The 14,850-nt window shown below is 37.0% G+C and overlaps 2 protein-coding genes across 3 annotated transcripts; one reads left to right on the top strand and one right to left on the bottom strand.

Annotated features, from left to right (window-relative positions):
• Positions 1 to 1,620: 1,620 nt before the first annotated feature.
• On the top strand, positions 1,621 to 4,738 carry LOC108482970 (F-box/kelch-repeat protein At5g42350-like). Its single transcript, XM_017786102.2, has 2 exons — positions 1,621 to 2,033; positions 2,639 to 4,738. Exon 2 carries the CDS (start codon positions 2,719 to 2,721, stop codon positions 4,456 to 4,458), a length of 1,740 nt encoding a protein of 579 aa, XP_017641591.1. The 5' UTR covers positions 1,621 to 2,033; positions 2,639 to 2,718; the 3' UTR covers positions 4,459 to 4,738.
• Positions 4,739 to 5,471: 733 nt separating this feature from the next.
• Positions 5,472 to 10,045, bottom strand: LOC108482969 (U-box domain-containing protein 44). 2 transcript variants are annotated; one of them, XM_017786100.2, is made up of 4 exons: positions 9,268 to 10,045; positions 8,083 to 8,641; positions 7,676 to 7,985; positions 5,472 to 7,274 (listed from the first exon to the last, which is right to left on the bottom strand). In XM_017786100.2, the coding sequence occupies exons 2-4, from the start codon at positions 8,635 to 8,637 to the stop codon at positions 5,704 to 5,706; spliced, it is 2,436 nt and encodes an 811-aa protein (XP_017641589.1). In that variant the 5' UTR covers positions 8,638 to 8,641; positions 9,268 to 10,045; the 3' UTR covers positions 5,472 to 5,703. The 2 variants fall into 2 exon arrangements, with proteins under 2 accessions (XP_017641589.1, XP_017641590.1); XM_017786101.2 differs by having other exon boundaries at positions 8,083 to 8,637.
• Between the last annotated feature and the right edge of the window lie 4,805 nt (positions 10,046 to 14,850).

The raw sequence follows: 14,850 nt of genomic DNA, 5'->3' as shown, positions 1-14,850 counted from the left end.
AAGTATAAGGTTGCCAAAAGATGCCATGTTTGTACCAATGTGTTTCAATTACTAAATTGTTGTAATGTTAATGTAAGTTAAGTAAATTTCATATGGACTTACTAAGTATTCGAAATGCTTACCTAGTTGTTTTCCTTTTTCTATAGTTTTCGCTTTGCGGAATGTGTCGGTCAGATCACTTTTAAGCTCACACTATCCTGCTATTGACTCGATAGATTTTTGCTCGTTTTAAGCTCGATTATGTGGCATATACATAGGTGTTGTTATATATATGTTTACCTTGAATGATAGTTGGACATGAACCTAGGATAATGCTTGATTTTGGATTGGTATTGGTTATATATACGTGTGTGTATGTTGGTAATATGTTAAGCTATATATGTTGTACTTCAATGGAAAATTTGGAAGTCAAATGGAATGTTTAAATGATGGAATTGAACGAATTTGCAAGTTTGAATGGTTTGAAAATTTCAAAAGTTTAATTGATAGGTTTAAGTACCTTATTGATAAATAAATGTTTGACCGATTGAGAAGTTGAAATGAAGTGCTCAGGTAAGCTTTGAATTGGTTTTTTTGTAGGTTTTTAGTGTGCTTTTAATCACGATTTGAGTTTGAGTTGGTTTGGGCATGAAATAAGTACCAAAATGTAAGTTTTGACATATTTGGCATTGAGGTATTGATACCTTAGATAAAGGTATTAATGCTTAGCGATTTTCTTCAAGTTTTTCAAACTTCGATCCTTAAAATGGTATCGATACAAAAGGTAAAGTATCAATACCTTGTAGAAAGTGTCGATACTTTAAGTCAGGTATAAATACTTTTGGTTTTAAATTGATTTTTTTGAAACATCAAAGCTCAAAATGGTATTGGTACCTAGCAAGAGTATCGATACCTGTTTTGAAACTTTGAAAACTTTGCAATTTGATCTTATTTCATGTTCGGATTAGTAAATGAGCTTTCATAAGCTCGATTGAGTCTCGAAAATGTTTGTTTAGCATGTAATGACTGCATGTGTGGAATATTTGAATGTTTAATTAATTTATCTACAATGTTTTCTACGGTAGTTGCTCCGGCAACAACTATAGCATTCCCATAGCTCAAACTTGACAATCAAATTAGGCGATAAGTGTTACAATAGGTGCATGCATTATTGCTTTTATGCATTTTTTATTTTACATTCGTTCACATAATTAATTATAAAGTTTATAAATTTAACAAATTCAATTAATCAATATAAATTATCAAATTAAATTAATTGATTTATAGTGGGTTCCTGAATTCAACTAATGAATTTACAAGAAAATGTATTAATATATTAAAATAAATAACTTTTTAATTTAAAAATAAAAAGAATTTAAATGTTGTAATCAAAGGTGGAAATTGGACGATGAAACATGGGTCCACACATGTAACTACCCTATAAAATAGACCGCCACTCTCACGCCGGGCTTTTCGCTATATCACTCATTTACCCTCACCCACAGCTGTGTGCGTGCATCCAACGTGCTGTAATTAAAACACCGAGCCCAATCCAACCAATTTTAAATTCTTTGATAATTTGATTTACTTTTTAAAGATTTATTTAATTAATAAAAAGGAAAAGAAGAAACAAAAATATTACTACTGTCTGTTACCTTGAGAAACCTGACAGCCGCGAGATCATCGAGAGCCGAGCCCACTAATGCGCATCTTCGAAGTTGGTGCCCAATGGATCAACGGCTGTGATATGGCTTGCACCTTAACAATAAACATTGTGAAAGGCGTGGATGGAAACTTCATAGGAAGATGATGAATAATATGCTTACAAAATTAAAATAGAGAGAGGCAGCAGATAATGGCAAAAGGGTAAAGCGAATAGCTGAGTTAGAGCTGAGCTGAGCTCACGAGTCGCTTTTTTCATTCAGTGCTGAGTCGCTTTACCAACCTAACACTTTTTTTTTTTCGATTAAATTTCCATGGGTTTCTAATCAACGATCCCTTTCTGCTTAATTATTTTTCTTGATCGCAATCCTCCATTCCTCGTTTGCTGCAATGTAAGTTTCTTCTTTTTTATCTTGTGTGTGTGTGTGTGTGTGTGTTTAAGATTTAGGTTTATGACGAATTAATCTCTCTCCTTTAAGTCATTTGTTAAACTAGATTAGTGCCATTTATTTACTCTGAAACGTAATGGGAAACGAAATCTGCCGATCTCATTAGGATCTGATTCAAATGAGGGCTATGAATCTTTCCAATTCGAAAATGGAGTCTATGGATCTGTAAACGACGATTTATTCCTGAAAAGAAACTTTGATTTTAGCTAAATTCTACCTTAATGTAATGATATTCATCGTTGTTCTTGTTTTTCTTTTTACATCATTAATTTCAATTTGCTTTCATCTGCCTTTGCGTTATTTTCTGATTCTTTTAAGAAGTCCTTGCTAATCAAACTAATGTTTATTGTCTTTGTATTCAATATTTGGATATTTGTCTATTTTGACTCTGTTCTCTGATATTATGTTCATTAGCAGTATTAGGCAGGCTAGGGTTTCACCCTTTCTTGTTTAGCATTGCTATTTCATAGTTCTAATGCTATCTGTTAATATTTCTTTCCTGTTCTGTGTGTATGTGGCTGCAATCTCATCAGTCTGTTTTTCTGTAGATGCAAGAGTCTTAACCAAAATGCCGCCGGCAATATAGAAATGTGTCTGCAACTTTGCATGCCCTGAGTTGGAGACCATAATGTATGCTGAGAGTGTGAGTGAGGAAGCGCTTCGCCAGGATTTTGAGACGCTGACTGTGTCTAAACGACTTGTTAGGAGTGTTAGCCAGAAGTTGAGGAAAAAAAATCATAGAGGTGAAGGGGGTGAAGAGGATAAGGTGAGAGGGGTTTCCTTGAAATGTCTTACTCTATATGGTAGAGGTGGTGGTTGCAAAGTCGGTGCTGACACAGGTGAGGAGCTTGGTGATCCAAGTTATAGGAGAAGGTCAAGTGCCAGTGAAGAAGGAAAGGTGTACAAGTCAATTTGTGGTATAGAGGACAATAATTTCGATTGCTTCTCATATGGTGTGAGGGAGAAGTTTTGGAAGAAAAACAATAGAAAGGATTTAGATCTTGAGGAATCAGTACGAAACAGCAGGATGCATATCTTTCTGCCTGATGACATTCTAGAGATGTGCTTGGTGAGACTACCATTGACCAGTGTTATGAATGCCCGGCTTGTGTGCAAGAAATGGAGACACTTGACCACAACTCCTCGGTTTTTACAGATGAGACGAGAAGGTTCATGTCAAAAACCGTGGTTGTTTATCTTTGGTGCTGTTAAGGATGGCTATTGCTCTGGGGAGATACATGCACTGGACGTGTCTCAAGATCAATGGCACAGGATCAGTGCTGATATACTCAGAGGAAGGTTCATGTTCTCAGTTGCCAGTATGCAGGATGATATTTATATTGTTGGAGGTTGTTCAAGCTTAACCAACTTTGGGAGGGTAGATAGGAGCTCATTCAAGACACACAAAGGTGTGTTAGTCTTTAGCCCTCTCACCAAATCATGGCGTAAAGCTTCATCTATGAAGTTTGCTAGATCAATGCCTATTTTAGGAATATCCGAGGTCTGTTCAGATTTTTCTGTCATTCAAAGCCATCAGAATCGACATGATAGGCAGTTTCCCAGATCCCGAGTTGGTGGGGTGTCAGATGTTTACGAGGATCCTCACAGGCTTTCACTCAGACGTCAGTGCAGAAATGCTTTTGATGAAAATGAGCCTTCATTATTACCAAATAGAAGATCATACAAGTTTATTAGACAAAGAAGTGAACAAGCAAATATGAAGGGTTGTAAAAGGTTCGTGTTGATTGCTGTTGGAGGTCTTGGATCTTGGGATGAGCCACTGAATTCTGGTGAAATCTATGATTCTTTATCAAATAAATGGACTGAAATCCAGAAGCTGCCTATAGACTTTGGGGTCGTTTGTGCTGGTGTTGTTTGTAATGGGATGTTTTACGTTTGCTCTGAGAATGACAAGTTAGCGGGCTATGACATAGAAAGAGGTTTCTGGATTGGAATCCAAACCTCTGCATTTCCTCCCCACGTTCATGAGTACTATCCAAAACTTGTTTCTTGTAATGGTCACTTGTTTCTGCTGTCTGTCTCTTGGTGCGAGGGAGATGGGCAAATTGGTCGGAGAAACAAGGCCGTGAGAAAATTGTGGGAGCTAGATCTGATGTATCTTACATGGACCGAGGTCTCAGTACACCCTGATGCTCCAATGGACTGGAACCCTGTTTTTGTTGCTGACAGGAACTTAATATTTGGAGTTGAAATGTTTAAAATATTTGGTCAGGTTTTGGATTTCTTCACAGTGTGTGATGTGTCTGATGTGGAGATGAATTGGAGCCATATTTCTAGGAATCACATGGCTCATGAATTAGATGCTTCTTCTTGCATGACTAAGACAATGGCGGTGCTACATCTATAATGTCTTCTGCTGCAATGCACTGTAATTCAACCAGAAAATTATAGAACATGAGATGAGAGCTGCTCTTTTAGGGGATTTCGCTCATGCATTCCTACCTGTGAATTTTCTTATTTATTTCTTGGAATTTCCACAATTTGTACAATGGCGACCACCACATCTGAGTCTCTAGTACTTAGCCTTGCTAGTAATTTCTTCACCATTGTTCATAAACTGATTATGTATTTTTCATCTTGCTTCTGTTGCATTATCTGTAATAAATTTCTGTCCGTTCATTCATTAATGTTCTTGTCCTTATGTTTTCTTAGATCAAGTTGCATCATTTCTCATTTCTAATTATAGAAAAAATGTGCTTTTTTGGAGATTGAGAATCAAAAAGCATCACGATTCTTGAATTCAGAAATTTAAGGATTGATTGAATGATGTCAATGCTGAACTTAAGGATTGATTGAATGAGCTTATCACATATAAAATACCGTTGCTACGTCCATTAAATGAATGAACACTGACATTCATTTTAGATATATGACTAGTGCTCGGAAGTTATTTGAGTTTGTCTTGAAAAAAGTTTGAATTTGATTCAGTCATTATTGAGTTAAACTCGAGCTATTGATCGAACTGAATTCAAATTTAAAAATACTTGACTTGATAAGATTTTTATTCATATTTTTATATTATTAAATTATGTTAATATTAATTATTAGCTTGAGTATAGAAGTTGGTAAACAAGCTTAATTGAGCTTGAACTCGAGTAGTTCAATTATATCTTGAGTTCGAGCATAAAAATAGATGTTCAATCAAGCTCAAGCTGAATATCAAGTTTGAGCTCGAACTAGACGGTACTGGAGCTCGGCTTGACTCGATTACACCCCTAATCTTAGAGGAGAGCTTACCTCTATCTAATTTCTAATAAAAAGGATATCCCAACCTCACTCATTCATTCATTCCACAAAAGGGTCCTCTGAAGTGTTAATAAAAATGAAAAGGCAATAAAAGAACTAAAGAGGTCTATACCATTCAATGCCAAAAACAATAGTAGTTCGTATAAAGAAATGAAGGTCAATGAAAATAGCATCATTAAGAACAAATGAACAATTTCTTGAAACCCTCTACAAGTGGGAAATCCATCCACATATACAGCAATATATCTACTTTCAAAACTATCCACGTAGGGAGACAAAAGGATAAAAACTACATACACGTTGCTACTCACCCAAATATGCATGAGGAGCGTGCAATACAAGAAGCTTATCCCATGTTTGGAAAAATTCCAGAGAAGTTTGGGATCTTGTCAACATGCTTCAGGGCGCGCTCTGCAATCTGTCGGGTTCTGTAGTCGGCATGGTGGAAGGCATCAACAAGTGCAGTGCTCACATTTTGATCTCCAGAAACTTCATAGGCTATATCATCATTCCTTAAAAGTCTCTCTACAACCCAAACAGCTCTTCTCCTCAAATTCTCTGTTTGTTTCTCGAGTAACACGTCAAGTATGGGCTTAATTCCCTCTGCCTCGCACAAGACGGACACACCTTGCTCAATATCAACACCATCATCCAACAAGGTGGAAAGTGCAGCAAGTGCTGCTTCAACCACCTTTGCGTTGGTGTGATCCAAGAGAGCAACCAACTTATGTACAGCCCGTCCTTCCAAAAGACAAAAGCTCTCTTTAAGTGAACATGTCCCCCGGTGGACGCGACACAATCCTGTTATAACGGGCTGTTTGCTGAAACATGGAAAGATAGTAGCACAAACTCCTGGTGGTGGCATCTCCGGCAATCTTGTCAAATTTTTAGATTCTAGAGATAAGTTCTCCAAAGCTGCGGCAGAAACCATCTGGACATTGTCAATACCATTGGTCTGAAGCAAATCAATGAATAACGCTGCAAGACCATACTCACGGCAAAGAGCAACAGCGTCAGGCTCATCTGATAAGACAAATGTAACCCTTGCAAGCACCCGAACAAGTCCTTCAAGGAATGGTGTTACGAAGCGAGTGCCCCTAATATCTCCTTGCTTGATTTTAACAACTCTAGAGATGATCAACTGAAAAGCACCTTCATCTAGCATTTGCCTCGTGAGGCCCAAATCCCTCTCTGGGAGTTCAGCTAAGAGGCCAGCAGCTGCTGCCTGTTCTTCAGAAATTCCTGTATTTTCTGATATGACTCTAATTAGGCCGCTGAGCTGACCAACTGTTCCACGTAGTGCATCTGCTAATTCCTGACCCATGTGAGGAGAGAGATTCTGGAGAAGTTTTATGGATGCCATCCGCAAATCCTTCTGTGGAACCTCTATAAACTGAACCAAACTGATAGTAGCTCCAGAGCTTTTAATTGCAGCAACAACATTCAGAACTGTTGTCGGAGAATTGGTGAGTCCAACAAGAACTTGAAGAAGTTTGCACTCGATTGGTGGACCAGTGTTGCTGATTAGATGAAGTAAGTTATGGACATTGTCTTCAGAAACAAGAGTCTGATGGTCCGGCCCAATAGGAATGGAGTCAACATCATATCCTGAGTTTACAACATTGGACAGAATTGTGGCAGAGACTTCTTTAAGTCGCATGGGAAGCTGACCAACAGTGAAGAGGTCTCTGACAAGAGGAGGAAGTATTCCTGCCTCAATCAACACCTTCGAGCTTGCATCAAAAGATGAAATCTGGTTAAGTGCCTTCAGAGCAGCTTCTCTTGATTGCATGTTACCACTTTTCATGATATTGATTAGAGATTCACCAACAGTTTTTGCAACGTGTACCTTCACATCATTATTCAGAACCAAGTCACCAAGATATGCAGCCATGGAATGCTTTGTTTCAGGTGGGCCTGCAGCAATATCATTTTACATCAACTATAGCAATGTAAATGATTGGCATGAAAATTTCAGATGTCAAAGGTCAAACATAAAATACTTCCAGCTCAAATATTTCATCCCAGAGTGAGCAGCAAGAAATAACTAGCAAGTTACAGGGTCAGGACAAATGAACCAAGGACTATATATGAACACTAGAAGGCAATTATTGTTACATAAAATGATCTGCATTCAACTGAAAAATAGTGTATTGACGAGCACGTTTGCAGGATATAATAAAAAAGGGAGCATCAAATTTTTCAATGAAACAAAGACAAAACCAATAGCACATGACTCCGCCCCAAAAAAAATGGAGGACCAGTATGCTGGCAGCAAGTTAGCAAAAGCATAAACATGTCAAGGAAAGAGAAAGCACCTTCAAGAATCTGGGTCAAAAGAGGCTGCAGTCTACCATTTTCAGCCATCTGTCGGACATTGTTCTCACACTTCTCCAGATTTTCTAGAGTTTTATCAGCTTTCTCAACAGTTGAAATGTTCTCAGATTTACTGCTGGTCATTCCAACTAATATAAGAATTGCTCCATTAATAGAACCAATCTTCTCGCACAAGGCTTCAGATTTTGAAAGTTCATACAGCAAAGAGACAGCCTCCTCCCTCTCCTTGGACTGTTCATGGGACAAGAATTTAACTATTGTGCGCACAGTGTCCCCCTCAGCCAGTATTGCCTGAAAAATAATGCAATAGTTAATAATCCAGTCCTGGATGCATACACTACAATGATCTCATTGTCACTCAACAGGAAAACATCAAACCTAGAACAACCTTATTATCTTCATCTTCCTCGACCACTGCAAGGAGTGTCTCCAATGCTTTGCACCGAACTTTACGGCTGCTGCTCTTTAACATGTCAACAATCATAGGTATCAGATCAGCATTGCGTACAACATGCTTATTTGATCGGTTCTTTTGGCAGATACGTTGGATAAACCTCAGAGACAGCAGAACATCATCTTCTGAACTGTTCATATTTAATGATCTACGAGCCATATCAAGCTGGGCTGCTTCATTCCTAGTAGTCCACTCTTCAATGGTGTTCCGCAAAGCGATACTCTGGTTTAGATCCGCACTTTTCAGTTCTTTTTGGGTCAATGGGCAAACCAACCTCCTTCCACTTTCTCTGCATTCCTTGAACCATTTTTCAATTGCTTCACGTTCAAATGTTTGGCCATTTTCTAAAGTCACAGGGTCACGCATAACTTGCTTTGTCAAAGGGCAAACAAATGCATCATAAAGGGGCTCTATGTGCAGTCTCTCAAAATGATGGCTATCGTCTGACTGACTGCCAGGGTCGTAACTTCCGTCCCAGCTCCCAGCCATCTGACTTAAATAGTCACCGCACAAAATACAAAATTGCTTAACAAATAATCACCTTCTTAGACACTTGCACTATTAACAGAGACAACAACAAACTGAATAACCAATGAGTTAACAATCTTTAGAAGGCAGGCAGGGTACAATTAGAAACAGCAAAATCAGAGCTCAAAGGTTCAATCAAATTCAAGCAGCTACAAAGTGACCATAAACAACACTAAGTTTTTATATGGAAAAAGAGTGTATGAAAAACGCGATTCCAATATTAACCCTCCATTAGCTTGCCAAGGTGATGCAGGATACTAGGAGAAACTAAGTGCTTATCTAGAATTGGTTGTATCAGAATTAAGACATGGAAATAAAGCATTACAGAGTACATATATATAGGGGAAAAAATCCCATCACAAAATCCCAAAGCTCAATTTCCAAATCTAAATTAAGTAAGTCGACTGAGCAATGAATTTAATGAAATTAGATTAGAATCTAAGTAGAAAAAATGGAAATCAAAGAAGTAGCAACTACTTAACCCCAACTAAATATAAAGTGAGAAAAATTTAGATTAGAAAGGCAGCAACTTCCGCAGCTGCAACTCAGAGCTGATTTAAAGAAAGAAAGAAGGTAAGAAAGGAATCATACCCTTTTTTAAATTTTGAAGAGAGACGAAAAAGGAAGAGGAAGGATGCGTTTGACAAAACTCTAGTTCTAGTTCGAAAAATCGCAGCACAACTGAGGTTGGAATAAAGGGGCGAAGTGGATTCTTCCCATCAGGTGTTTGACTTGCATGAAATGATTAAAATCGGGGGAGTTTAGAAAGAATTTGAATTAGGGTTTGGATCTTGATGTTGAAAGTGCTGATGATGGGGTTTCTTCTTTTGCTGGGAAGAAAAGAACAAATAGGAATAGGAAGAAACGAAAGAAACCAGTGGAGAAAATTAAATTAAAATTAAATTAAAAATAAGATTAAGAGTTGGAAAAATAGGAAAAGTTGACCCAAAACGAGTACAGTGGTCATCCCATCTCATTTGCCAAAGAGAGAGAAAGGGGGGGCGTATGGAATGGAGGCACCAACTCACCATTCAACCTCCGGTGACCCCACTCCCCATCAGTGCTCCAACCATAACACCCCCCATAAAAAAAAAACCATGAAATATATTTGCTTTTTACTTTTGGCCATTTTGCTTGGTATCCGATGATACAACTGCAACAGGAGGGATAGAGGGAGGGTGGCTGCCATTGCCTTGCCGGATGTATTTTAAGAGCAACATTGATTCAACTCTATTTCAAAGTCAATCTATGTGCTCAATTAGTAAAAATCTGTTCAAACATAAATACACTACTCACTAATTACTTTAATTTATTACACCTATTTATAGCAATACTATTTTCAAACATAAACGCAAGTGCTTCATTTCCCCTCTTTGTTGGGCTAATAATGCACTTGCGCTAATGTGCAATAGATGAAGTGAATGCACTTTCCAAAAATATATCAAAGCAATTGTGTAACTTGCACTTAAACTTATAATCTCTTAAAATGGGTTACAACCATCATCATACTTGATATCTTTCTTATTGTTGAACCCTAACATTGTACCAATTGGCCAAAGGTGACCATCCCATCTCCAAAATGTGGGATCAATTCGCAAATTTAACTTGTGTGATAATGTAATTGTATGTGTGAGTGAGTATGTGAGTTATACTTAAATGATATATATATATATATATATATATATATATTTATATATATATATAAAAGCTATATTAGAAATGCTACAAATAGTGGTTCAAATGTTTCATTTGAGACCTTTTGGTAATTTGACAAACTTGAGCATTCTATATTCTTTTTATAATTTTCTCATTTACAATCGCTACAACCACCACAACGTTCTCTATCCTTAGCCATTTATCATCTTCACAACTATCATCTACAACCGCACTTGTTCTTCGGAGTTACCTTGATCTTTCTCTTTATCATCTTTCCATGATACCTAATTTTTTTAGTTTATAACGCTTAATTACCTTAACAAAATAACCATTTATGTTTTGGAAACTCTAATAAGGAGAGGCAGTTACATGTAATGAGACATTTTCTACCTTTTTTTTTTTTTAATTTTATTGAAAATCATAGTGAATGTTAGAAAGTCAAACACTCTATCCCTTCCCATATCTAAGATTTAATGAATATGATGAAGACAAATGAGAGAAATGACACAAATGATGGAAGAAAATAATAGGAAACATGATCGAAATTATCTATCAAGTTATATCATTTTCAAACATCACCACTTCCCAAAACTAACCCATAAAAATATTTCCACTGAAGTTACCCTATCCAAAATAGCAATGTAGAGAACACTTGCCTAACCAAACACTTGGATTTCAATGGCAAGTGTTGTACAAGGAGTTGTGCCAAGAGTATTAGGAGCTGGGTTAGTACTATGGAGAAGCTTTTAGTACTGTTGAGTAATTTTTCGTTGTGTCTCATTAAATAGGACAATCGAATAGTTATATACATGGTTACTGTTCATGGAATTGACGTTCTTAGTAGACTCTATGCATGCAGGACACGTGTATTGTTCTGGGTTGCATACTGGACTTTGTGCCCCTACGTGCGAACTCATTGGGCATATGCGAATTGAGACAACAGGCTCCCCTTGCAAGCACCCCGTGGCATGTGCGAGCTCCTTTTGCGAACTTCAGGTGGACGACTCAGACTTTATCTAGTTCTCGGGTTGGTGATCATAAGTACATAACAATCTAGTCTTCGTTATTAGGTCTAAGAAAGGCTATATCACTTCACATTTATACAGCCTTGCTAAATATGCAGTGACTGCTGAGACATGATGTTAACTTTGCTACGTGTATAGGTGGATTGCATCTGTTTGTATCTGGCTGTTGGTGTTCTTCGGTCATTTGAACTGTCAAAACGCGAGGAAGAGAAACTTATTTAAAAGGGGGGTTTTTGGAAACACTAAACTTACAATCTAAACTCATAATCTTAACATTTTCTGCAAACAGGTTTGATTAAGACTTTCTTCAAGGTAACATCTTCTATCTTTTTCTTTTCTTTCTACATAAAAAACATGTAAAAAATAAGATGTGCTAGTGGTCGAATAATTCATCATTTTCCACCGCGAGAGCATGTTTCGAAGGTTCTTGTAGAAACCAATTTTTTCATTTACGCTACAAAAGAGGAAGAAATGAGTCGAGTTCTAAGTGCACAAGGGATTCAAATCCCCAATTTTTCTTACGAAATTTTCATCCCTAAGGGGTTTCATAGACCTAGTGATACGTGATGGCAGCTTTTTGCTCTGTAACGCCTCAATTTTTGGGAATCCTGTGAATGTTGGCATAGGTTTAATTATGTTAGTGGGCCTCTAGAAGGCCCAAGCTTAAGATAGAACCCGGTAATTTTAGTTAATTTTTGTTCCATAAGAAAAAGGGGTGAAATTATGAAATAGAACCTATGTGAAAATGTTTGAAAATACTATAGGCTAAATTGAAGTGGCCAAATAAATAGGAGTGCAAAATAGGAGGATTTGCATGACAAACCTCCCATTTTACATGAAGTGGCCAGCCATCATGTTGTTGTAGACAAAATGTGCACTTGATATCCATAATTTATGGTACAAATTGATACAAATTGATAATAGGTTAGGTAAATGTTCCATGATAATGGGTTAGGTAAATGTTTCATGATAATGGGTTAGGTAAATGTTTCATGATAAGAATTTCATGTCTTTTGTATTAAAGAATTAAATGGATAAAATATGAAGTTTTATTAAAAGAAAAATGGGTGAAAAGAACAAAGTTTTGTCCATCTTTGTTCATCATAGCTGAAAGTTAGAGAAGAGAAAGGAGAGGAGAAAGCTCTTGAGTATTCGGTCATTAGGAGGAGGAAAATTGAAGGTAAGTTCTTGGTACCTTGCTTCTATTTTGAGGTTCATGAGTTCTTCTTGATTCTACCTTAACTCTTGAAGTATATTTTGATTTTTAGTTGTGTTGTGAGCATTTGGTCATTAATTAAAATGAAGGAAATGGTTGTTGTTTCATGTTCTTTTGATGAAAAATGGAAGATATGTGAAGTTGAGCCAAACAAATGAGCATGCATGTGCCTTAGATGCTAAAGGGAAAAATTGGCTAACATGTTATGCTTTAAAATGATGAAATGGAGATTATGCTTAAGTAAAAATCATAGATATGTGATGATTGATTGGTGATATACATGTTTAAATAACATGCATGCAAGATAGGTGTATGAAAGAGTGATTTGGTAATAAATCTGCTTGGGACAGCAGCAGTAACGTGACTTTGGAAAATCACCATAAATTGTGGGAGATGAATTAGAAGCTGAATAAATTATGTAATTAAAGCTTATTGAGTCTAGTTTCTAATGAAATAAACAAGAACATATTTTGAATTCTGTACAATGAGAAATTTGATTCGTAATGAAGAGTGGTCAGATTAGTCAAACAGTGAAACATGGGAAACTTTGAGAAAAATCTGGTATTGATTGGCTAAACCAAAAATTCTGAAAATTTTATGGATAGAAGATATATGAGTCTATTTTCAGGAAAAATTAACGGAACTTGATTTGGATTTTCGTAGCTCCAGTTATAAATAATTTAGTGACTGTTGCTCAGGAAGACAGCTTGCAGTAAAATTCTGATTATGTGGTAAACATTGACAAAAATTTGTTAATGAGTTGCTTATTGATGTCTTATAAGCTTACTATGATCTGTAGGTGTGGTTGGCCGAATATTGTAAGGGGTTAATACGTAGTTTGTATTTGAATAGTTAGATTAACGTGTTAGTAATCCAATTGTAGGCGGTTCGTGTGTGGATTTCAAAGATATCGTCGCAAATGTGTGTAACTAGCACCTCTTTCTTAGTCTGGATCGGCAAAAGTCGAAAAGTCGAAATGCCGAAAACCGGTATTTTGTAGATTTACGAAAAAGCGAATGCTCGTGAGGTAAATCGATTAATGTTTTTGGTAAGCTGCAAAATTTGGACTGCAAAGTGTATGATTTCGTGCCTCGATATTTTTGGGCTTAATGGGCCAAAATTGGAATGATGGGCCAACTGCCCAATTCGTAAGAACCCTCGATGCGTGATTCTCGTTAGTACGTGAAAGGTAGGAATATGCATGAAAACCCTAAAATAGATAAATTACTGAAATACCTTTAAAAGTGGAAAATTTATAGTTTTACCCCTAGGAGATAAATTACCAAATACCCCTGTGGTTAAATTGACCTAAATGCATGTTTAATCGTTGTTATTTATCGCATGTCATGTTGTTATTATCGATGCACGGATGGGATATTGACGGAGGAAGTATTGAAAGTGGCTTGTCCACGATCGGAGGCTTTGCCTCAATTTATCGTTAATCGAGCAAAGAAGGTCGCAATCGTGGAGTGTTGGGTTTGGGTGGGTTGAGCTATTCCCACATGGAGTGTATGGCTGGTACGGGTGGAGTGTAGTGGTTGGTGGGTTGAGTAGTCTCCCCAAATGGGCTTGCATATGTTATTGATGTTGCATGTATTTTGAAATGGGCCTATGGGCCATACCGGTATCTGAATAAGGGCTAAGGCCCGGTTTATTGTAATCAAAAGGGCTCGCCCAAGACCACTGCTTACTGAATGGGTTTAGGCCCAATAGGCTTGAGCTGACTTGGGCTTTGAATGGGTTTTCCTTACACACTGAGTTTCCCCAAACTCACCCCTTTTATTTTCATCCACGCAGAAATCCCCAACCATAGTGGGCTTGGAGTCATGAGGGAATTCGAGTGGCCACTGCTCAAAGTTTGATTTTCTTCCGTGAACTGGACATCCTTTTATTACGTTTGAAGTTTTGGGTTTTTAAATGTAATAAGGCCGCTTAATTATTTTTGATGGTTTTAATATGTATTACTAAGATAAGTATTACTTATTTTAACTTTTGAAATTGGATACCTTTAGGGCGCATTTTCAAAAACAACAATTGATTTCAAAATAACACGAGAAATTAACGAAGCTATGAAATATCCATTACGTTAAGGTGTGGCAATGGCGGTATGCATGTCTAGGATTGGATCTGAAGGGAGTTTGGTACTTAAGCAGTCCGATGGATTCACCACCTCTTTTCCAGTTTCCTACCTGGTGCACAGCTTTTATTCACTTTAACCTATAATGAAATTATCTTTTAAAACACTAAGTAAGTTTTTTTGGATCAACAATATAAAAT

Source organism: Gossypium arboreum, chromosome 1 (assembly GCF_025698485.1).
Source record: "Gossypium arboreum isolate Shixiya-1 chromosome 1, ASM2569848v2, whole genome shotgun sequence".
In the NCBI taxonomy this organism is placed as follows: Eukaryota; Viridiplantae; Streptophyta; class Magnoliopsida; order Malvales; family Malvaceae; genus Gossypium; species Gossypium arboreum.
Note: the sequence above shows the minus strand (reverse complement) of the source record. Positions and strands in the feature narration are given on the sequence as shown.